This window comes from Raphanus sativus, chromosome 3, assembly GCF_000801105.2.
Source record: "Raphanus sativus cultivar WK10039 chromosome 3, ASM80110v3, whole genome shotgun sequence".
NCBI classification, from domain to species: Eukaryota; Viridiplantae; Streptophyta; class Magnoliopsida; order Brassicales; family Brassicaceae; genus Raphanus; species Raphanus sativus.
Window position 1 is genome coordinate 18988079 of NC_079513.1, and position 22732 is coordinate 19010810.

Here is a 22732-nt window from a genome sequence, read left to right on the forward strand (position 1 = left end):
TTCACATAAAGCTCCGTAGCTTATCGCCTCTTCTGCATTGATCTTGATTGTTGCAAAGGTGAAGAACACCATTATAAGAGCCATATATATTATAACTGGTTTTATTAACTTCCTCGAAATACCCATATTGTTCTTTTTAAAAATTGAAGAAAAATTCTAATTTATCAATCAGAAAATTAGATTGCTGTGTGACAAACACATGAAAGGATTGTCGACTTTAAATAATGTAGGAAATGGGAGACAATACTGTTTTGTCTCTTTTTTTTTGGCATACAGTTTGTTGTATCTAATTTTAAAATAATGCTATTTGTTATTTTACCGACTTCAGTAACTAGAAATTAGTTTCTTGCCTTAAGAGGTGATGAACGTTGTAAAGATTTTGTTACCATTACAACAAACTACACGATGAACACTTCAAACCAAACTGAATCATTTAAACAAGCAAAAGTACATAATTAAAAGCTGTCAATTACAGCTAGATTATGGGTATCTTCTTCTTACCTCTGAATATCATACCGTGTTTGTAGATTCTAATAAAAATTGCACGAAATTTACGAATTTTTTAATTTATCTGAAATTTGTTTTTTCATGTAAAAATATCTAACGAATTATCTTGGAAAAATGACTAAGTAAACCGTTACAAAATCTACCGGTTTAACTACTTGGTTTAGTTATAAACCGAGCAGATGTCAGGCTGACGTACAATATATATGACGTCTCCGGCGAGATAATACAAGTTTTGATTCCGGTTCCAGCACCACAATGCATGCGTTTCATTCTTCACCTAAAAACGCCAAAAGTAGGAAAAATAAATAAATTGGTCTAAGCAATTTACTATAAAAATCATCTGGTTAATATTGATATGGTACACTAGGACCGGTTCTGACTTGGTCCATGGTTTTCTTGTGCAAAAAAAAAAAGAAGCAAGACGTACGATATGCAGTCAATAGATTCAAGCATGCTTGTGCCCCAAGGAACCAATCTCAGCAGGTTACTTGAACACCAAGCAGTAGAGATGAGAGAGAAGACTTACTTCCAGCATACCGATACCGAAACTGCTCTCTCTGTATGCGCTGTAGTCTGGCTGATTAAGCGGGCAAAGCTCGTCGTTTACAGGTCCTAACGTGAAGTTAAAGCTGCAGGATCCAACCGAGTTTCTCTGAGAATGATCTGGACAGTTTCCTGGGTCATCTACATGCTCAGTCTCCAGTTTCCCGGCTCCTCCTGCACCGATTGTTATATAAACCGGGCCACACTGGTCCAGTTTTTTTTTTTTGATCTCTCATAGGCATCGACCTAGTCCACTTTTTTTTTTTTTTTTGCGGGAATTAGTGAAACGAACACAAACCCTAGAAGGAAAGAAAGAGTAACATCACCTTACCTGACTATTAACGACAATATCCACTTGGTAGCTATAGAGCAAGTCCTCAAGGTTTGTCCTCATGGATTCAGCTTCTCTGTAATGCCCTTTGAATGTACTATACCAAGGCAGACTCCAAGCTGCAACCACCCATGGAGTTTCTGATCTTTTTATGTTCCTCAAATCACTTTCAAGCCAAATATACTGATCAGCTGCCAAAGAAAGGAAAAAAAAAGCCATTTTAAAGCAAATTCAAACCTAAAAGAAAGAAAAATCAAAACTTTGAGAAATATTACATGAGTAATCATGTGGTGTGTATGCATTAAGTACAATGAAATGAGCTCCTCCTGCATTGAAGGAATAGTACAGTGGAGAGAAAGAACCACTTTCATTTGAAGGGAATGCGAATCTTGAACTGTATGCAACGAATGTCAGATTATCATCGGTCTACGGCTCAATATCGTGCTCTCCTGCTACCATCATGGTCGGAACACTAGCCGTGAGTGGCTCCATGAACCTGTCATCACAACTCCATGATTAAACCACCAGCAAATTCACAACCACAAGAACAAGAATCTTGGTTTTACCTTCCCCAATAATCCCAGCGAGGCTGATAACTTTCTCTACTATTATAACAAGAACCACAACCAGAACTGGTTCTGTTTTGGTCACACCGACGAGAACTGCAATCTAGTTTGCTCCTATTGGCGAGATAAGTATCAGCATAGCTGAATCCTCCAATCAAAACCACAAGATCAGGATGGTTGGAGAGAATATGAGTCAGAACCGCTGATGTATTATAAGTAAGACCCAAATCTCCAGCCACAATGATCCTGTGGGGATAACTCTCTGATGTAGACTTAGGCATTGTCCTGAAGTAATGCACTTCGCTCATTGCTGACAAAGACGGATCTCCGCATCGGTATTGATACAATGTGTTTGGTTTAAGACCTGTGAGCTGAACATGGTGGATGATCCCTGAAGTAACAATAATTTCACGTTGGCATTGACTCACCTATGACAGCATAAGTTAGTGCATAACCAAATTTATATCGTCTATAGGAACCAAACACACATAATTGTGCTAATAACTTTTTTTTGACATAAGGGCTTTTTTGTGCTAATAACTTACACACAGCAACATCATATTTTATGATAATTATGACAATCTCTAGCAAGGATAATGGTAAAACAATTTAAAGTTATATCAAGAACAGAAACGTACCTGATATTTTTATTGTATGAGAGAGTTTCTGATTTTAAGCAATTATGTTTGGTGACCAAATATAAGAGAGTTTAATCTTATATATAGATGTGAATAATTGTGATCCTTTTTGGTTTATGATTTCTTAAACAGAAATTTTATTGTTTAAATAGGATTTTTTTCATATTTATAAGGAATAGGAAAGTTTATTTATTATAAGGAAATACTGGAAATAGTTATTTTAATTTTTTCGTGTGTATTTGAAGAAAAAATATATAACTGCAGCTCCTTTTCCAACTTGGATTTGTTTTGTCTACTTTTAATATTGTTTACATATAAATACGTATGTGATGATACTAAGTTTTTCATCAAAACTCAGAACAAAGGGCTTGCATTGCACTACAGACTCTAGGTCACTACCGTCACTTCTTGCGTTGCTATGTCTGTTGCTGTCCCTATCCTCTTGCCGGTGAGTTAGTTTTTTTTTTTTTTTTTGCTAAAATTTGGTCCGGTCAGTTAGTTGATAAGCTCTTATCTTTTGATTCTTAATTTTGGGGTTCTTTTAAAAAAAAAATTAGGGTTGAACTAAGGGAGTCATTATTTTGATGTTTTACTCTTTTTTTTTTTCTTTTTTTTGTAGATGGATGATTTTCTCGTAGAGAGACAAGACATATGGAAGCGTGCACTAAGATTTATTCTCAGGTGAGTGTCTTCTGTTTATCTCTTACTTCAGAAGCAAGTTTAGTTTGATTTTGATACATGTCTCACTTTTGTCTAAATTGCAGGATGACTTCGGGAGTAGTCTACTCAATAGTGATGCATATTTTGCTCATCACTGCATACACTTTGCTAACTTTTCGGATTTTCTATACAAGGGGAGGCTTTGATGTCGTCCTGTTTTTCGATGTCATAGGCCTCTCTGTCTTATACCTTGTGTTTGGTTTATTGGAAATCGCCTTGAGAGCGTCTTTTAAAGACCAGATGTGTGTCACATTCTTTGGGCATATCAGCCATATGATGGGATCTATGCTTCTCCTCTCGTACAAGGTTCCATCAAATCATATTGAGGCTTTTGCCTTTTGTTTCCTTGGAATACCACTCTTCTTTTGGACATATTTCATTATGTTTTCTACTTTTATTCCAGAATTTATGGGAGATGACTCTTTAACCCAACCATTGGTTTAGGATTTTATATTCTATGAATGTTGTACTTTTGAGGGACTTTTTTTTTATTCTTCAGGGACTTTAAAAATGTAATTAGGTTTTATGGATTTTCCCTTTTGTTAACCCAATAAACTTCCAAGAATTTTTCATCTATCTAATATATTAAAACTGAAATACAAATAATACTTACCCCTTAGAGTTGTACAAAAATTATAATGGCATGCCACTCCTTTTAATTAAAGATTATCCAATTAAATATAATACATACCCAAATAATATTTATTATCTTGTCATACAAATCTAAAACGTGATTTTCTAACATATATTTCGCTTTAATTAACTACATTGCCATATAAATCAAAAATGTATTTATTAACTTGCCATATATTTCGCTATTATTAAAACTATATTGCCATGTTAATCAAAAACATGATTACTAGCTGTTTTATACGAAATAAACTACTTTGCCATTATTATTATCCAAATATATCGAATAAACTTTTGTATTACTAGCTGTTTTATACGAAATAAAAAACATTTCATACACATATTAATATATAAAATCAATATGACTCCTTTTAATATTTAATAAATATTGAACATATACTTTTGTCAAAAAAATAAGTTGTCCATTTATAGTATAGATATAATTACTAATTTTAACATTTAAAATAGAGAATTTTTCTATATTAATTTAGATTTATATATTAAAAATCACTGGATAGAAGAGTTTTTTTACCTCCTTTAAACAATATTCTCTGAAACGTCTTTTAATCATTTTTTTCTTTGAAGACATTTTGGTGATAAAAACTTAAAAAATGATATTGAGAGAATTACCCTTTTAAATATTAGGGTTTGAAAACAATATAAAATTAGTAGAAACAAAAACAATAATAAATATTTGAATGTATTAGTAATCATTTGTTTGTGATATAAATACATTCAATATGATAATAATCAAACAATAATCTAATATCGTTTGATCACAGTTAATAAAATCCAGTAATTACCAATGGTTTATAAGATAACAATGATTTTTATAAATTAAAATAAATAGCCCTGTTGGCGTGTATGTCAAACTTTAGATATGTATTTATTAAAAAGATAAAAAAAAATCAGATATGAACTTTATATATATATATATATTTAAATCAAAATATTTGGAATGTAATTTAATAAAACTTAAAAGTATATCTAAATCTCTAATATTTACATTTTTGCTGTTTAATATAACAAAATAATTGAATTAAAGTCTGCAGAACGTGAAAACAAAATTTCTAATAATTTGGAAGCTAAGTGCTTTGAACATGATACAAAAATGACAAAAAAATAACATATTAATCTACAACATGAACACAAGAATCAAGTTGACAATATTATCAAAAATTAGAATATATAAGAACCAAAAATAAATACATGTGCACGCGCATGGGTCAAGCTCTAGTTTTATTGAAGTTTCCACACACTACAACAACCGTTACAAAAATGTAATTAGGTCATGACTAAGTAAAAAACCGTTACAAAATCTACCGGTTTAACTACTTGGTTTAGTTATAAACCGAGCAGATGTCAGGCAGGCGTACAATATATATGACGTCTCCGGCGAGATAGTACAAGTTTTGATTCCGGTTCCAGCTCCACAATGCATGAGTTTCATTCTTCACCTAAAAACGCCAAAAGTAGGGAAAATAAACCGGTCTAAGCAATTAACTATAAACATCATAATGGTTAACATTGGTATGGCATACTAGAACCGGTTCTGACTTGGTCCATGGTTTTCTGCTGTAAAAAAAAAAAAGAGAAGCAAAACCTACGATTTGCCGTCAATTGATTAAAGAATGCTTGTGCACCAAGGAACAAATCTCAGCAGGTTACTTGAACACCAAGCAATAGAGATGAGAGTAAAGACTTACTTCCAACATACCGATACCGAAACTGCTCTCTCTGTACGCGCTGTAGTCTGGCTGATTAAGCGGGCAAAGCTCGTTGTTCACAGGTCCTAACGTGAAGTTAAAACTACATGACCCAACCCAGTTTCTCTGAGAATGATCTGGACAGTTTCCTGGGTCATCTACATGCTCAGTCTCCAGTTTCCCGGCTCCTCCTGCACCGATTGTTATATAAACAGGGCCACACTGGTCTAACGTGTAGTTGTAGACTCTGTTTGATCTCTCATAAGCATCAACCTAATTCACGTTTTTGAGAATCAAGTAAAAAAGAACACAAACCCTAGAAGGAAAGAAACACTAACAGCACCTTACCTGACTGTTAAAGACAATATCCACTTGGTAGCTATAGAGCAAGTCCTCAAGGTTTGTCCTCATGGATTCAGCTTCTCTGAAATGCCCTTTGAATGTGCTGTACCAAGGAAGACTCCAAGCTGCAACCACCCATGGAGTTTCTGATCTGTTTATGTTCCTCAGATCACTTTCAAGCCAAATATACTGATCAGCTGCCAAAGAAAAAAAAAAGCCATTTTAAAGCAATTCAAAACTAAAAGAAAGAAAAATCAAAACTTTGAGAAACATTACATGAGTAATCATGTGGTGTGTATGAATTGAGTACAATGAAATGAGCTCCTCCTGCGTTGAAGGAATAGTACAATGGAGAGAAAGAACCACTTTCGTTCGAAGGGAATGCGAATCTTGAACTGTACGCAACAAACGTCAGATTATCATCGGTCTGCTGCTCAATCTCGTGCTCTCCAGCTACCATCATGGTTGGAACATTAGCCGTGAGTGGCTCCATGAACCTGACATCAAAACATCAAGTTACTAGTGCTCATAACCACCAAAGCCCAAAGGGTTAACTAAAAAGGAATCTTGGTTCACCTTCCCCAATAGTCCCAGCGAGGCTGATAACTTTCTCTACTATTATAACAAAAATCACAATCAGAACTGGTTCTGTTTTGGTCACACTGACAAGAACTGCAATCTAGTTTGGTCTTATTGGCGAGATAAGTATCAGCATAGCTGAATCCTCCAATCAAAACCACAAGATCAGGATGGTTAGAGAGAATATGAGTCAAAACCGTTGATGTATTATAAGTGAGACCCAAATCTCCAGCCACAATGATCCTGTGGGGATAACTCTCTGATGTAGACTTAGGCATTGTCCTGAAGTAATACACTTCGCTCATTGCTGATAAAGACGGATCTCCGCATCGGTATTGATACAATGTGTTTGGTTTAAGACCTGTGAGCTGAACATGGTGGATGATCCCTGAAGTATAGTTCTTCTTGAGAGCATTATACTGCTGGTTATAAACAATAGAATAGCCTGTGGCATGTTTGTTTCTGTTACGTGCATTGAATTCACGGTACTGGACTATGCTTTGCACTGAGTTAGGATCCAGAGGCACCGAATCTTCTTCACAACAACCTTTGATAAAATATGTAAATGCAAAAAAGGTTGTTAAAGTTATAATGAATCTTTCAGACAAGAATCTTTGACATTGGAGCAAAAGTCAACAGCTTTCTAATCCCGGTTTATCAATCTAACCGGAATAGTTAGTGTTCAAAGTTTCCTAAGTAAATCCAGATCTTTTTTTTTGTATCTTAGTAAATCTAGATCTTGTCTTAACAAGATTAAAGTTCATGTAAAATGAAACTCAAAGCTTATTGGATGTTTAAAGTACAAATAAAAAATGTTTCTAAAACTAATCACATAATATTCCACATTAGTTTAAACGTAACAACGTTTGAGCATTTTGAAATCTTTAATATCCAAAATTTACGGGAAAATTAAAATAAAGAAATAAAAAGAAAAAGAAAGTTGAAGAGTCAAACCTGTTGTGACCCAAGAAATCCAGACAGAGTCAGCGCTGTACGATAAAGAGACAGAGATCTGTTCAGGTAGAAACTTAGAGTTGGGATGTACGAAACTCGGGTCGGATTCAGGCAAGTCGAATGCAACCGGGTTAAGATTCGGGTCGAGTGGAGCGGTCAGTGGGGCAAACGGACCGTCGAGCGTTGAAGGGAAAGCATTAACGGTGATAGTGATAACATTACACACCAAAATGACCAAAAAAGACATGGACGTCATTGTTTTACGAACATAAATGCTTGTTGCAGCGAAGAAGATAACTACTCACCATAAATAAGTAAATTGTTTTTCCTTTTTACGGGAAAATCCACTTATTTTCTAGTTTCCATTTTCAACTATTTCACCCTTTTTAACATTTAGACCAAAAAAAAAAAAAACTATTTCACCCACAACTCACGAGACAGGGAAAAAAATAATTAATTAATTTAATAATTTAAATATTACGACAAAATGGATGACAACTAACTTTGGAGTACTGCCGTGGATAGAACTAGTTTACATGCTTTTGAAAACTTAGAATTGTTTTGTGTGGATAAAATTTAATTTAATGGAAATAGACATTGATTACAAGTCTATTTTTATAAACTCTGTACATAAAATTATTCATATTTGTGTAGATAAACTTCTAAAATATTTGACAATACTTTTTATTGAGCATATATTTAAACCAATATTTTAATGTTGTTTATTTGTTAATTTGTAAGTTGATTGGAATATAATCTTTGAAAATGTATAGTGCACCCTGTTTTTTTTAGTTTAATATATACATACCATTAAATGTTCTCTGTGTTTTCGTCTAAATTAGGTTGGCATTTTCAGATTTTACTAACATTTTAATGATAGATTTTGTAAACCACATGGAGATAATAGCGATGATATGTTAATATTACGAATTAAAATCAACTGGACAACAAACTTTTAGACCTGAGATGCAACAACTAGAAACTGAATGTAAAAAGTCTTGCACAAAGCTTAAGTATCCGTTTCTTGTTGTGGAGACTTGAAACTCAGGCGACATCAAGCGTTGTAAGGACCGCCACCGCCTTGTTCCGTGACTGTATCAATGATATCGTTATTTTCCATCTTAAGCTGTGGCCAAAAAAAAAGGTGAAAATGTTAATATTAAGAGTTTCTTAGGGGGTAAATTGAGAGTAATTCATTCAGAAGGAAAAAAAGGGAATAGGTCACTGAGAGAGATTAAAAAACCTGAGAAGGAGTATGTCGTGGTTTGAGTCCTTTTTTCTTAAAGATGAATCTGACAGTACTGAGATCTAAGTTTTTCTTCACGCAGTAAGCAGTCATTAGTTTCTTCAGAGGTGCATTCTCACCAATCTTGTAGAGATCCTCGCCTCCGTCCTGTGCGTTTCCCATTTTTAAATATATATTTCAAGACTTATAATTGTTTTCTTTTTGACAAAACAAGAATTTAACACATATGTTAAAAAAAATCTTTTAAAGAACCGTGTTGTAATTGTTTTTCTAAAACTGTTTGTTGACTTATAGGCGAAGAAATGGAAGGGTGAGAGAACTCATAAACGATAGAAACTTCAAGAACAGTTGCAAATACGAAAGAGAAGTTTCTATTTAGGGAAAGAAAAAAGGAACAAAAATATTACACCAAAAGAAAAAAGGAACAAAAATATTTCATAGCAGGGAAAAAAGCTTAATGATGCAGCAGTCATGCAGACCGAGAAAGAGATAGAGAGAGAGACCTGTTGGCTCTTGACTTTGATCATAATCTTCTTTTGGCTTGATGATTCAGGTGGTGGTGGAGACTTTTGGCTTGATGATTCAGGAGATGGAGACTTCTTTGGTACAGAAGAAGTAGAGGTAGTGTGTGTAAAGGAACCCGCCATTGTTGAGATTTTAACTTAGGTTTATGTGGTTATACTTTCAGAAGCGCTTAGGTGATGTTTGAGGTTTCTTCTGAATTTATAGAGAGCAAAGCTGAAGAAACTGATGAATGTGAAGAGGTTTGAGCATTAAAAGACAATCCTCGGCTAAGACTCCCATTGGTTCATTGTCTTTTTTTACTTTTTTTGAAGTTCCGTTTTTCACCCTTGATATTGTATCTATCATTATTGCGTCCTGATCGTCAAATCACACACTTGCACATCCCAACAGACAGAAAAAAGAAAGCAAAGAGTCTCCCTATTTACATGGATGGTAAAACATATTCCAAAAGCAAAATAATACATCTGTTAGAACTTACAAGAACTAGACTTTCTTTTACTATCTCCAAACCAGTAAATGTCATGACACTTACAGAGATTATTCTAAAGAGAATTTCCATGTCTAAGAGTTCTATAACGAGTACAAAACCTGACTTTTTATCACCAAAAAACTGTTAACTTGTGAGAAGATGCAAAAAAAAAAAAAAAAGAGACAACTGAAGATGTGTAAGAAGAAGTTGATCCATCTACAAGAAGAGAAAACAGTGTTGGATATCTTCACCATCCATCATCAAGAATGTATTATATAATCTGGTGACTGGATGATTCTGATTAGCTCCTTGAGGTTAGCTAGAACCTGACGTGGTCCTAGACTGTTTTCCCCAACAAAGTTCAGGAGCTGCTCGATGTTCTGTGATACGTAACTACAGTTAGATGAGGGAAGAAGAAAATATGCTTTCTTCGTTTTTCAAGCACCAGGGGAGAGGAACAAAACCGAAAGACTTTCTTGAACTAACCTTGTTTAATAAGAAGACAGCGTAGGCAGCTCGTGTTGTATCTTGCCCATCCAAAAACAGAGGGAACTCTACAAACTTAGAGCTTTGGGAAAGAGTGGAAATCGTAGACATATCTGATGGTGAAGGCTCCATGTAAGGCGCATAGTCTCGAATGTACGTTTTGGAACCACCTAGGCGCAAAGGATAACGAATAGGCACACCCAAGTAGGGAGCTAATAGGGACACAGCCTGCAACATCCAAACAGGAAGCCTTTAGTACTTTCTATCCAACCAAAGCCAAAGAGAGTTAAGGCGACACACAGAAAAACTAAAGTATGAAGCAAGTTTTAGTCAATAGCGAGAACACACATGAGCTACATATCCTAGGGCAGTTGCCGACTTCTGAACTTCTTTCTTGTCAGTGAAGAAGCTCATCTTTGTAAACGGGGCCATACTAAAAGGCAACCCCAGGATTCTCACTGATCCTTGACTCACAGGCTTAGTTCCTACTAAATCCATTAAATAAATATAAGCAAGTCAAGAAGGTTAGATGCTGCAACAAAGAATTTTTTTTCAAACACTTAAACAACAAACAAAAGTCAAAGTTAATGCTGAAATCATTGTTACGTGACAATGAGTTGGGTTTCATCAAAGCATATCGTCTTAAGCGTTTAGACTCAGATCATATAACTGACCTAATCTACTGCCACCTGGAAGTGACTCCAATTCTTGGTCTTGCGAAGGTCCAGCCTCAATCTTCAAGGGATAGATAGATGAAACTTGGGTGACCATGTACTGCTGCCTCTTTCTCAGCTTATTCGTTACAATCTTCAGATGAGTATAACCACTCTCTCCTTCTAGTTGGCAGTTCGACTCCTGTAACAGGAAAGGAAGCAACATACTGTATCTATGATTCAATCATTCACCAACTGGTCATAGCACGAATAGTATATACTACACAGAATCAGTTTGCCTTGTTGAGGCGGAACTGTGATCAAATCACTAACTCATAACAAAACTATGAGATATTTGAATGAAGAAATATCTAAAAAAAAAACTAAACTGAAATAGCCAAACACTATCCCAATAAGAAATTTTTGTTTTTGTTTTGTTTTTGGCATTGAATGAGATTATTCATACCTGCAACTTGCTTTTAGCGATTGAAAGAGTTGTGCCGCCAACTAGCAAAGATCTCACCTCTGCACTGAGACTATCCTCTTTCACTTTAAGATCCTGCTCAGTGACTTTGCAAGCAACTGACGTCTTCTCCACTAGCAATTTTCTTGCTTCCAGCCGCTGCCGCATCTCTTCAAGCTCATTAGTACGTCTCAGTGAATCAGCACTAACCTGCCCGAAATGTGGCCGCCCGCTAATCCGCGGGCTAAGCAATTAAAGCTCACTGAGTAGATAAAAGTAAGAGATAACTTCTTATGGTTAAAAGTGTCAAACTTTAACTAAGTTAGTACATCAAGAACAACAAGACTCAACAGCCAACAACAAAAAAGCCACTCCTTTACGGACAATGACCACACTACTTGTCTAGCTAGCTTCATTCACATTCGTTAAGACAAAACACATTTCTAGCTAGCCTTCATTCACATTCGTTAAGACAATGTCAGTAATAAAAATTGATGCTTTCCACTCAGAAAGTGATCAAAACCATCTAATAGCATTGAATGAGTTTCTAGTTAGCTTCATTCAAATTCGTTAAGACATTGCCAGTAGTAAAAACCACTCGAACCTGATCAAAATCAGACATGACACATGGGTAAAGAGAAAGAAACCTGAATAAGAGACTCGAGTTTGGGCTGAAGGGTTAGCTTCTTCTCTGTGGCTAACTTAAGAGCAGAGGAAAGACTCCACAACCGAGTCAGCTCATGGTCGAACTCTTCCCACTCGATAACCTTCACATCCTCCTCTTCTCGATCGCCTCTTCTCAGCTTCTCCGACGAACTTGTCCCCGTTTCTCCTCCCATCAGCAATTCTCTCAGAGACTACGCCACGCAAGTCTCTACGGTAAGATCCATATCTCTTCATTCGACTTTCATCACCAGTTTTTAGGAGCGTGGATCGGATCAGAAATGATCAAAACCCTATGTGAAAACTCGAATCGACCGGCGGTGATTTGATGCGAGATCGATGCGTGGGATCAAAGTATTGAAGGAGAAGAAGCTTCTCAGGCTGATTCGTCCTTCAGATTTTTTTTTTTCAGATTTCGCAGAATTTTTTGAAGGTTTGTTACTTTAGGAAAGAGAGAGAGAGAGAATCTTTCGGGTCGGATACTTCCGGGCGGGTATTTTATAAAGAGCGGGTTAAGCAGTAAGAACCGTTGGATCCGCCCAAACTGATTGCGATTTCTCGTGTAAAGCATGATTGATTAGTTAACTAAAAGTTGTTTGTTACCAAACCAAACCAGTTTACCGATTATTCGTTCCTTTATTTTTTAATACTGAAAGATTTCGTTCATCCAAAGAAAAATACATTTTTACACACTGAAAAACCAGCAGTACAAAGAGAAAACTCTGGCAAAGATGCTAGCGAAAACCGATACATGTTCAACAAAGATAACAAATTGAACTTCAGAACAAACAAACACCTTGTAAACCTTGATAAAAAACCACCAAAATCTTTGTTGATGACTGACTCCTCCTATGGAGAATAGCACAGATAATACAGAGCTCGGAGCTTCGATTTTCGGCAATCACAGCCGAAGGTAATGTCGAACCATAGACAATATAGGATACACCAAGAAGAAGCAAATTGATATGGCGAGATTTCGATCAAATCTCAGGGGTAAAGACAAGGAGCGAGCCACAACCCAATCCAGACAGAACTAGTCACAATAATAAGACTAGAAAGGATCGAAACCAGGTCAGATCAATAGGAACAAACAAGGCAGAGAGAAAGCTCGAAGATCAATATTGAACCATTAAAACCATAAATCGGGTCTTGCATGTTAGATTTAAAGCCAACCAGACATACTAGAAGGGAGGTTGAAACATCAAAAATGAAACCTTTGAGTCTTCGAACCACGATCTACCATAAACGCCAAAAACCGAAAAAAGAAACCAGCTCCGGTGCTGAGAAAGCCACCAGAGCCAATGAACGGAGAAAACAATATTGAAACTCAGAACAAGAGAGAAGGTGGAGAGTTCTTACCGATTATTCGTTCCTATAGAGAGATGTTTCGTTTAATGAAAAAGCCCAAACCAAAATGATACAAGTGGTGTTGCTATGGCCATGTTCACGTGTTGCGCGACTTGCGATTAAGATTATGTTCGTTTATGTGTCGCGTGACCTGCGATGTACGACCTGCGACTAAATATGCGACCTGCGATAAAAATTATGTTTGTTTACATGTCGTGTAACTTGCGATCTGTGAACAAGTCGCGCGACCAAAATTTTCTTAACTTTTAGTCACTATTTTTCGCGTGACTTGGATTGGAACCTTCGACTGATCGCGTGACTCAATACGAACAACGATCTGTAACTTACGTTTGCGACCAATTGCAGGTCGCATGTTACGCAACAGAAAAACAAACAACACTCTGCGACCTGGAGCTGATCGTATGTAGCAGGTCGCGCGATAGCTAAATGAAGAGGGCCAATATCATCTTTTATTTTGCTTTATTTTTTTAGTCCAAATTTCATTTTAGAATTAAATTTCCATAAAATTTTATTATATTTTAATTATATAATGCAGTAAAAATAAGATTAGTCTAAAAATAATTATATTATATTACTGTATTTTTATCTATTACTTTATTTTTTACTACAAAATAGAATACAATTAAAAACATATATCACTAAAAATAGATTTAATCCACGTCAAATATCAACTTTTTCTTTTGGAAAAGTAAAATAAGAAAAGAGAAAGAAATAATTATGGTTCATATTGAATTTGGATTGAACTATTAACACTTTTTTACTCAACAAATCATATAATTTAAGATTTACAATGTATGGATATGCTTTTTCGTTAGTTTCAAAAAAAAAAAAGATATGCTTTTTCGTTGATAAAAAACATCGTGTTTATCCCTCTCAATTACTTATGAGTAGGGGTTGGTTCTTACTTATGAGTAGGGGTTGGTTCGGCCCGTCAAGCTCAAAACTCGCAAAATTCATTATTATTTAAATATAGTTTGGTCGTCTAGCAAAAAATTTGAGTCTTTATTTCAAAACATGGTCCAGTTAGAAGATTTTAGAGTTTTTTTGATTTTTTTAGAGTTTAAAATAGATAATTAGAACTAGTTACAATAAATCTAAAACCAAAATTATATATTTGTTTAAGATATTACCACTAATTTCATACTTATTTAAGAAATTACCATTAATTCTATATTTTTTTCTGATGTTATTGATAATTCTATATTTGTTTACTACATGAAAACCATTGTTAAATCATTAAGTAAATTAAAATATAAATTTCGAATTTTCAGATCAGTTTTTTCCCAAACAGGTTTAAGCCTATACAATTACAGTTTAAGCAGACTAAGCCAGAAAAGTCCAATTTCAAAAAAAAAAACTTATATAATTAAGTCCAAATCCAAGCGGATTCGGGTTGCAAGCTGAGGATTTCAATCCTAATTGGTATATCTACCAATGAGCAAGGCTAAATATTTCATAGCAAGTCATGGATTCGGTTTCTTTGGAATGGTTATATTCTATACTGTTCTTGCTCCACAACTTATGGAACGTACTCGGAAGAAGAAAGTAAAAGGAAGAAAAAAAGAAGAGAAATATGTAATTATGCATATAATGCATTTTGAGCATGCTATTTGCTATCTAATATCCCAGCCACATAACACTGTCTTAAGAAATCTGTTTATCTTCTACCAACATGTTACTATATGATTTTCACTCAACTTTCTTATAAATCTTACAGAATAATAACAACAACAAAAAAACCAATAACTTCCATGTGATTTACTCAAGTTTTTTCAAGTCCCTTGTCTGTGAATACTCACTCTGAAGATCTTTCCCTGTTTCCATCATCCTCTTAACCATTGCTACCCTCTCAATAACCCTATCCACCGCAATCTCAAACGCATCTTCAATCTTCTCTGGTCCAACCAATCCCGGTTTGGTGTATATTATCTTCGGTATGAGCTCCACAACTTCCTTCCTCATCCTCATAATACTCACCCAATCAATCTTACCCAACAAGTTCCTGAGACTAACTATACCATTCTTCATTCCGCTCTCCGGTATATAAACCGAATACTTGGTATAATCCTTTGGAAAATACCACATGTACTGGTTATAACCCGAACCAGGATGGAAGAAAACCGGTATACAACCGGCTAAAATCGAATCGAATATCGATCTTCTAGTATACGAATCTCCTCTAGGTTGTAAACAGAAAACCGAACGCTGAAACACTTCCATTACCTTAACCGGGTTATCGCAGTCTTGACCTTTATTACAATCAAGAAACTTACACCTACCGTGAGACGCAAGGCATTGCTTTATGATCTCCCCTCTTATAGATCCATCCATTTGCGGCCTTGGAGCTCCAACAAACGAAAACAAATACTTCCTCGTCACAGTCTTCACCTTTCTCTGCCATCTCCTAACTTCGGACAAGCTCTTGGGATGGAAGTAAGTAGGATAAGGAACCGCAAACTCATTGGTCCAAGCAGTGGTCTCTATTGATAACATGGTCATTTTAGAGAACTCTGGCAACATCATCAGTTTGCTTCCCCACTCTGAATCATCATCTAAACCTCTCCTGAAGTCCCAACCGATCCGTCCTGTTACAAAGAAGTGATCTCGACCGTTCATCTTCCTCCACTCGGGTCTCTCTCTTAGCCATTTAGCCAGCTTTATACCTAATTCGTCTCTAACCGTTGTGTTGTATCCCCAGAGGTGACGGCTCACGTCAAACCCCGCGTAATAGGGGACGTAGAACGCTGAGGCTAGAGATGAATCGTTGGTCAAACACTCGTAATGTTTCATCCTCTCACGGAAGATAACCGCTAGCAAGAACTGGTTTGTTGCGTACCAAGAACCGGTTTTCGAGGTTAAGACATAAGATGTCGTCTTGTTATCGGTCTCTGAAATCTGGGGGCCGAGGCCGGAATTGACCATGAATGGACACATTGTGAACCATTTGATGAGCGCTCGACAGTCTCTGATGATGTCGTCGTTGAATGTGCTTGGAATATTGTGCATATATATGTACCTTCCTGCACAAGTATCTTCTTCCTCGGGATGTTTTGCTCTGTTTCCATCGCTCTCGTTCGTAAATCTTGTGAGGTTTTGGGTTTGATGATGTGAAGAAGAAGCAAAGGAGATGAATAAGTTGTTTACTTGATGAGTGATTTGTGGATTTTTTCCGAATAAATTTGATACATGGAGTTGAAACAGAAGGAAGAGACAGAACACAAACGTAACTGAGATGACAACCGAAAGCCTTGGAACTGGTCTCATCGTCTATGTGTGTTCTTTAACTCGTTTGTAAGAAAGTGGTAGTTGTTATATAAAACAAAGACTAAACGGATGTGTGTGGTCTAAGAAAAGTGGCTTCTTCTTTGTTAATGGTTTTTAATTATGTTTCCCAAATAAAGAAAATACAATACCATTTATGAAGATTTGTATTCAATGGATTCTAATCAAATACATCTCTGTTTCGAAGAAGTTTCCATCACGGACACTACATCTGTCAAAAGAGATCTCAACTTTTCTTGTACACAAATTATAGGGAAAAAATAACAGAAATTAATAATTATTTATACTAATAATATATTTGCAATTTAAGATTTTACCAAAAGTACTTACTCTTGACCGTTCAGTTTCAACTTCTTGATTCTAATTGAATTTGTTGCCATTTTAGATAACATTTTCCTGTGAACTATTTATGCTTAATATATTGATCGTAAGAAAATACTTTCCTATGAAGGAATAATTTATATTAGTAGCAAAATACATTTAATCCAATATTACCCTCTTTGGGGAAAAGGTTAAGCGACTAATTTGCTGGAAATAATCTTAATAATGTCAAAGACTATCAGATTTCTGTCAAAATTAGCTGAATCTTCATTCTTAACGTATGTTAATCTTTAAGCTTAAACCGTGTTTTAACGTATGTACCTTTAGCCTCTTTTACCACAAGTTTGTGACTGAGCCACATGAAAACAAAATGACTGAAATTTAGATAATGATCAAACGAGAAGTTAACACAAGATCGTACTTGAACTTGAATTCAATTTTCAAATGCCAAGAAGCAGTCTCAAAAGTTCAAAGAACTATGTTTTTGTCTTTCAACAGAACCAACAACATTCCAACTAATTTTAAAAGAAAATAGAATCATGAGGCGTATTCAAAGGCTTGTGGAGGTTGTGGCTCGTCATCTACGGCCATAGCCGTGGTTCCTTGTGTAGCCGCCGCTGTACCAGTAGCTGGAGAAGCTGTTGAAGTTGGTGCATCGGTCAAAGAGAGAACCTCTGGCTCGTGTTCACGCAAGTCTTTGAGAAGAACGAAACCAGATGGAGCCAGCTTCACCGGTACGTATCTGCTGTCTTCAAGTAGCTTAATGTATTTCTCTTGAGCTGGGACTACTCTAGCTGGGTTTACTAGAATCTCAAACGCTGGCTCTGGCTCAGCAGCTTTCTTCTCAACCGCTGCTGTGCTATCGACCTGACAGAAAAGATGGTCAAAACAAAAGAAACCTTATTATGTGACTAATCTGGCACTCAACCACAGAAGCTACTAGAAGAGGCTAGAAAAGAAAACACTACCTGCATAACGTCTCCTTCCTTCTCAGATGATCCTTTTTCTTTTCCAGATCCACTTTCACTGACAGACTTTTCGGCACCAGATGTTTTTTCAGCATTAGCTTTCTGCTCTGCTTCTTTCTTAGCCCTAGCTTTTGCTTTAACGGAGGTTGAGAGAACAGCGGTTGGAAGTTTAGCAGCGGTATTGGAGGTTGCAACTGTGGTGGGTTTTGGGTACTCAAACAAAGACGGTTTTGCATGCGACATGAACTCGAACTTTGGGACCTTAAGGTCGTAGTTTAATCCGATGAAAGCCGTTGGTGAGAAGGCCAAACTAATGAAGTAGATCAGAGGGTACCAATACCAAAACTGGCTGAAGACAGCGAGGCCAATAACAGCAGTGACTTTGTCATGTTTGGTCTTAGAGAGCAATCTTATAGTAACGTTCCTACCACCGGCATCGAGAATACCAGAGGCCAGAATCGCTCCCATCTTGCTCATTGTGTCCTCGTGCTTGTCGAGTATGATCTTTTCAAGTTGCCGCCTGTAAAACATATTAAAAAAATATCAGTCTACCAAAATATTCTCTACCTCCCAAATGCTCAAGAGAAATAGATATGTACTCACCTAAATGCTCCAACACGGGAGTCGCTTGCTTCGCTAATTTGGACCATCACCATGGCCATTGCAATCAAAGCACCTTGACGAACGAAGTCCACCACATCTGATGTAAGTGGCTCCAACAAGGATATGGCTTCGCTGAGGCCAGTGCCTGCACAAGAAATACCTACTGCAAGTGCCGCTCCATAGCGAACATGTGGGTTGTACGACTCAGAAAGTAATGATACAATACGAGGAGTCTACAGAAAAGAAAAAATTCAATGATATCAGGATAAATCCCTGGAAAAACTAAAGAAGTAGGAGTTAGTGGTCACAAGAAAGAGAGCATCTGAAACTGACCTGCTCTGGATCAGAGTATAAGACGAATCCAAGTGCCAGAACAGCAGTCCTTCTAACATCATCACTGACATCAGATACAGCAAAGTGAAGCAATTGACGAATTGCTTTATTGTTTGCTGTTCCACTGTAAGCCAATGCCAGTGCGTACATGCCACCATAACGGATGATAGGATCTTGATCTCTAGTCATCTGCTCAATCAAGGTATCTGCTCCTTCTTCTCTGCCGTATACTGTAAGAGCTATGCCTAGAGCCAATCCCCTAAAAATCACACCAGAATGCTGATTAGGTAAATGCTCATTCAAAATACCATCGACTCTCATCGCCAAAAAAAAACTCCAACATTACCTTATTATCTTCTCATGCTGTGTCTCATGAGCGTAAGCGAGCATCTCACTTGCCTTTTCAGTCGCAGTTCCAACCAATAATAAACCCATGCTGATACCAGCAGCTTCACCAGCAACGGCACTGTCGGTATAAAGCACGCTTTTGACATCATCATATATCTCTTCATCAGCAGTCCCAATAGCTGACAAACCAAGACCTAAACAAGCTCCATGTTGAATGACCTGCATCCACATTTCAGAATACAAATTATCCCTGAGCAAAGAGGCTGACATGGAATTGAGAAAGGACTATATCAAGTAAGACATCAACTAATCACCTCAACATTGGTACTGCGTAAGCTATCACGTAGAAATTCTTTGATGCCTTCGCCATGGTTTGCATGAATTAGTCCGAGTGCATATAGAGCACCTCCTTCGGAATAGGGACTCCCGCCACCACCTGCTCCTCCTTGAGGCAAGTATGGAGCCATCAATGACCTACCCTGCTGCAGGTGACCTCGGTGAATAACACCTAATCCAGCTGTAGCACTAAATTTAGCCCAATTGGTGGCCCTGCTTAGCCAATCCTGTCAATTTCCAAAAAGAACAAAAAATAAATAAAAAGAAAGTGATAAACACTAAGCCACACAGTCGACTTCAAACATAAAGAAATATTACAGTGGATGTAACATTTACCAAATTCTCTCTAAGAAAAGTGTCCACTGTAGTTCCAGCATGCATTATGGCATTAGCGTATATTGTAGCACTGTGGCAAACACTGTTTCGCATCTCGACAGACTGTTTGATTGTCTTTAGTATCAGCAGGTCCGATCTACAGAAGACAATATTATCAATGAAGCATATGATTACTTCCTGAAAGAAACAATTTTATAATACGTATCTCCTTTCAAGATATCAAAACTTCAACAGTAGCTTACTTGTTGTGGCTGTAAAGAAACTGAAGTGTCAGCTGAATAGATGTCTCCCCAGATAAGATTCCCTTAATCTTGGTTAGCCTCTCAGCATATGTAGCGTCAACTGGATCCGTCTCGTGCACAATTGTCGGAGCTGGAGTTCCATCCGTCATCTGAACATCTCCCGAAGGATTCTCAGTCGGAGCAGTGGTCGCAGCCTGGACTACTTCAACAGGGCGTGTTTTGGGGGCAGGAAGACGATCTCTAACACTCAAGAGAAAGGCCTGGTGCTCGTTCTCCACAAGATCAAATGCAATTTGCAATGCTAATAAAGCATCATCCTTGCTCTCTGAGCGAAGAAGCTTCTCCAATATGCTTGCAACACCTTTTGGTTCATCCAAAAACATGAGGCATTGGCAAATGCTCAAATAATCAGGAGAAGGCAGCTCTTGGTAGACTTTAACAAGTAAGGTAAGCACCTGAAAGAATACACAAGGATGTCATCACACTTCCAAATAAACACTAAACTAAAATAAACCTAGAAAGAGGATTTTATCAATACAAGCTCGACACATCTCAGATGTCAATTCTTAGAGACAGATAATGCTATCATACAAAACGTTACCAGACATGGTACTGGGAAGATGCAACATAGAGACTACTAAATGATCATAATATCTGCCAGACCCCGATGAGGCAAAACCATACCGTTCTACTCAATCAGCAGTATCACAACATCTATATTCTATTCAATCAAAGTTTGAGACTATTAGTCTTACCTCGTGTCTATACTCTCTGTGGTTAACAAAGGAATGAGAAACATTGATGCAATATGATAAAGTTCCCTGAACATTATCGCTCGCTGTGATAGCATCCTCCAACTTATCCAATCTCTGGCATTCTATCGCAATGCCCATGGCCTGTTGATACTTTCCATCAGTGATGCATCTGCACAAAGAAAACCATGTAAGAATAATTGAGGCACTAAGATGACTAGAGCATTAGATTTTCAGGCATACATACTTTTCAAGCATTCTTTCAACAATGGCCTCGAGCCTGGCATCAATGTCCACCATCTCTTTTAACTCGATTGCCTTATTTCTGAGACAGGTATATTCATCAATTGCTTTGGCTGAAAATAAAACAAAAGCATCATGTGAGCAAATATTCATCCAAATTTGATACGTTCTTATCTTCCATGAATATTGCAGTCAACAGTACCCTAGCTAGAGTTATAGTGAGTGAATCGCAAAGAAAAAAGAGTAAACTCAGATACAAGCTTCTCAATCCTCACCTAGAAGCGTATGAACATAATCAGTATCTTCTGAAACATCAAATGAGGGTCCAGCTCCAAGGGCGTAAGACAACGAATCATTGAGCTCGCCCAAGTAATAGAAAACCTGCGATAAAGATACAAATCACCATCAAGAGAAAATAATGCCTTGAGTGTAACTATACGTTTTGTCACTAACATATATGTAGCAAATTTAATCTGTAACCTGACACCACTTAAGTTTAGCAAACACTAGATCGTACCTTAGAGACCAGCAAAGCAGCAAGCTGCCTTTGATGCAAATCGAATTCTTCGTCCTCATATAAACTCTCTCTGCAAACAGAAACGTCTCTTGAATCAAACAGCGCAAAAACAAAAAGAAAATCTATGTATTGATCTAACAACTAATAGTTTCAGAAAACCTAATCCCTGTGCCAGCACAGCACCGCATCTACACCTCGATCTAACAACAATAGCAGGTAAGGCGATGAAGAAAAAGGAATCCAAGACTCTAACATCCAACAAAAATAGAACTCAATTACACAAAGACAAGCATTTATTTGCTCAAGTCTGACTCATTCACAATCTACTAAGATCACTACAGAGACTTGCTAAAGCTAATCATCTCAAAGAAAAGCACGTTCCTTTCATATCCCAACCACTAAATCTAACCCAAATCGACAGACCCAAGAACAGAGAGACCAAATCTCTACTCGAATCAAAAACCCTAATTCTCAAATCGGAAAAAAAAAAACAAGAAAAGTCAAGAGAATTTTTACATGATGGGGACACTGGTGGAGATCTCGGGCCAGAATCGATCGACCAAGTTGTTGAGATGCGAGAGGGCGTGATGCTTCAAGGAAGGCTGAGGCTCGTTCAGCATTGCCAGTAACCCTCCGGCGGAACTAACCATGGCGGCGGCCATTGATCGAAGAAACGCTAATCGAAACCCTAATTAGATGACTGACGAAACTCTCGTCTTGAATCTCTCTACCGGATTTGAAGTAAAAGAATGAGAGAGCAGAGCAGCAGGAGAGTCGGAGGAAGAAAGGAGTAGTGAGTGAGTTGGGAACTTATCGAATATTTAGGAGACTTACCCAACAAGTCAGGATATTAGCAACTTCTCCCGATGTATAGGTTAATTGCACTTTGGTCTATTATTTTGTGAAAATTGTTATTGATCCAATTAATTTAAACGTAGCGAAAAATTGCTAATAATAATCTAAGGGGGGTTATTGGTGGTTGAATTTTAATTGATTTAGAAAATTTAGAGAAACCATTATTATTGGTATGTGGATTTTAACAATCTTATTAAAATCCTTTGT

The 22732-nt window shown here is 36.9% G+C and overlaps 6 protein-coding genes and 1 pseudogene across 9 annotated transcripts; 1 reads left to right on the forward strand and 6 right to left on the reverse strand.

The window, feature by feature from the left end:
* Positions 1-632: 632 nt before the first annotated feature.
* On the reverse strand, positions 633-7858 carry LOC108843984 (purple acid phosphatase 13). Of its 3 annotated transcripts, XR_008943293.1 has the most exons (7): positions 7517-7850; positions 6560-7109; positions 6260-6480; positions 5990-6180; positions 5642-5914; positions 5204-5392; positions 633-646 (listed from the first exon to the last, which is right to left on the reverse strand). XR_008943293.1 is itself a non-coding variant. In XM_018617165.2 (6 exons), exons 1-6 carry the CDS (start codon positions 7770-7772, stop codon positions 5276-5278), a joined length of 1608 nt encoding a protein of 535 aa, XP_018472667.2. In that variant the 5' UTR covers positions 7773-7849; the 3' UTR covers positions 5091-5275. The 3 variants fall into 3 exon arrangements, 2 of the variants coding, with proteins under 2 accessions (XP_018472667.2, XP_056860807.1); XM_018617165.2 differs by lacking the exon at positions 633-646 and having other exon boundaries at positions 5091-5392; positions 7517-7849; XM_057004827.1 differs by lacking the exon at positions 633-646 and having other exon boundaries at positions 5384-5510; positions 7517-7858.
* On the reverse strand, positions 648-2507 carry LOC108845401 (purple acid phosphatase 13-like; annotated as a pseudogene).
* On the forward strand, positions 2895-3800 carry LOC108845402 (uncharacterized). The gene is made up of 3 exons (XM_018618619.2): positions 2895-3033; positions 3205-3266; positions 3350-3800. The coding sequence occupies exons 1-3, from the start codon at positions 3004-3006 to the stop codon at positions 3747-3749; spliced, it is 492 nt and encodes a 163-aa protein (XP_018474121.2). The 5' UTR covers positions 2895-3003; the 3' UTR covers positions 3750-3800.
* A 562-nt stretch (positions 7859-8420) lies between the features above and the next one.
* LOC130509158 (small ubiquitin-related modifier 5-like) lies at positions 8421-9549 on the reverse strand. The gene is made up of 3 exons (XM_057004830.1): positions 9266-9549; positions 8760-8909; positions 8421-8642 (listed from the first exon to the last, which is right to left on the reverse strand). The coding sequence occupies exons 1-3, from the start codon at positions 9407-9409 to the stop codon at positions 8571-8573; spliced, it is 366 nt and encodes a 121-aa protein (XP_056860810.1). The 5' UTR covers positions 9410-9549; the 3' UTR covers positions 8421-8570.
* Positions 9550-9688: 139 nt separating this feature from the next.
* On the reverse strand, positions 9689-12592 carry LOC108844085 (vacuolar protein sorting 38). 2 transcript variants are annotated; one of them, XM_018617287.2, is made up of 6 exons: positions 12006-12592; positions 11362-11568; positions 10917-11097; positions 10591-10730; positions 10243-10470; positions 9689-10136 (listed from the first exon to the last, which is right to left on the reverse strand). In XM_018617287.2, the coding sequence occupies exons 1-6, from the start codon at positions 12195-12197 to the stop codon at positions 10017-10019; spliced, it is 1068 nt and encodes a 355-aa protein (XP_018472789.2). In that variant the 5' UTR covers positions 12198-12592; the 3' UTR covers positions 9689-10016. The 2 variants fall into 2 exon arrangements, with proteins under 2 accessions (XP_018472789.2, XP_018472790.2); XM_018617288.2 differs by having other exon boundaries at positions 10591-10727; positions 12006-12591.
* A 2429-nt stretch (positions 12593-15021) lies between these two features.
* On the reverse strand, positions 15022-16653 carry LOC108845411 (probable xyloglucan galactosyltransferase GT12). The gene has a single exon (XM_018618625.2). It carries the CDS (start codon positions 16651-16653, stop codon positions 15148-15150), a length of 1506 nt encoding a protein of 501 aa, XP_018474127.2. The 3' UTR covers positions 15022-15147.
* Positions 16654-17352: 699 nt separating this feature from the next.
* On the reverse strand, positions 17353-22486 carry LOC108847162 (26S proteasome non-ATPase regulatory subunit 1 homolog A). The gene is made up of 13 exons (XM_018620350.2): positions 22187-22486; positions 21671-21740; positions 21429-21534; positions 21158-21266; positions 20914-21082; positions 20159-20613; positions 19917-20052; positions 19559-19807; positions 19243-19463; positions 18897-19155; positions 18564-18796; positions 17961-18480; positions 17353-17859 (listed from the first exon to the last, which is right to left on the reverse strand). Exons 1-13 carry the CDS (start codon positions 22330-22332, stop codon positions 17530-17532), a joined length of 3003 nt encoding a protein of 1000 aa, XP_018475852.1. The 5' UTR covers positions 22333-22486; the 3' UTR covers positions 17353-17529.
* Positions 22487-22732: the final 246 nt, after the last annotated feature.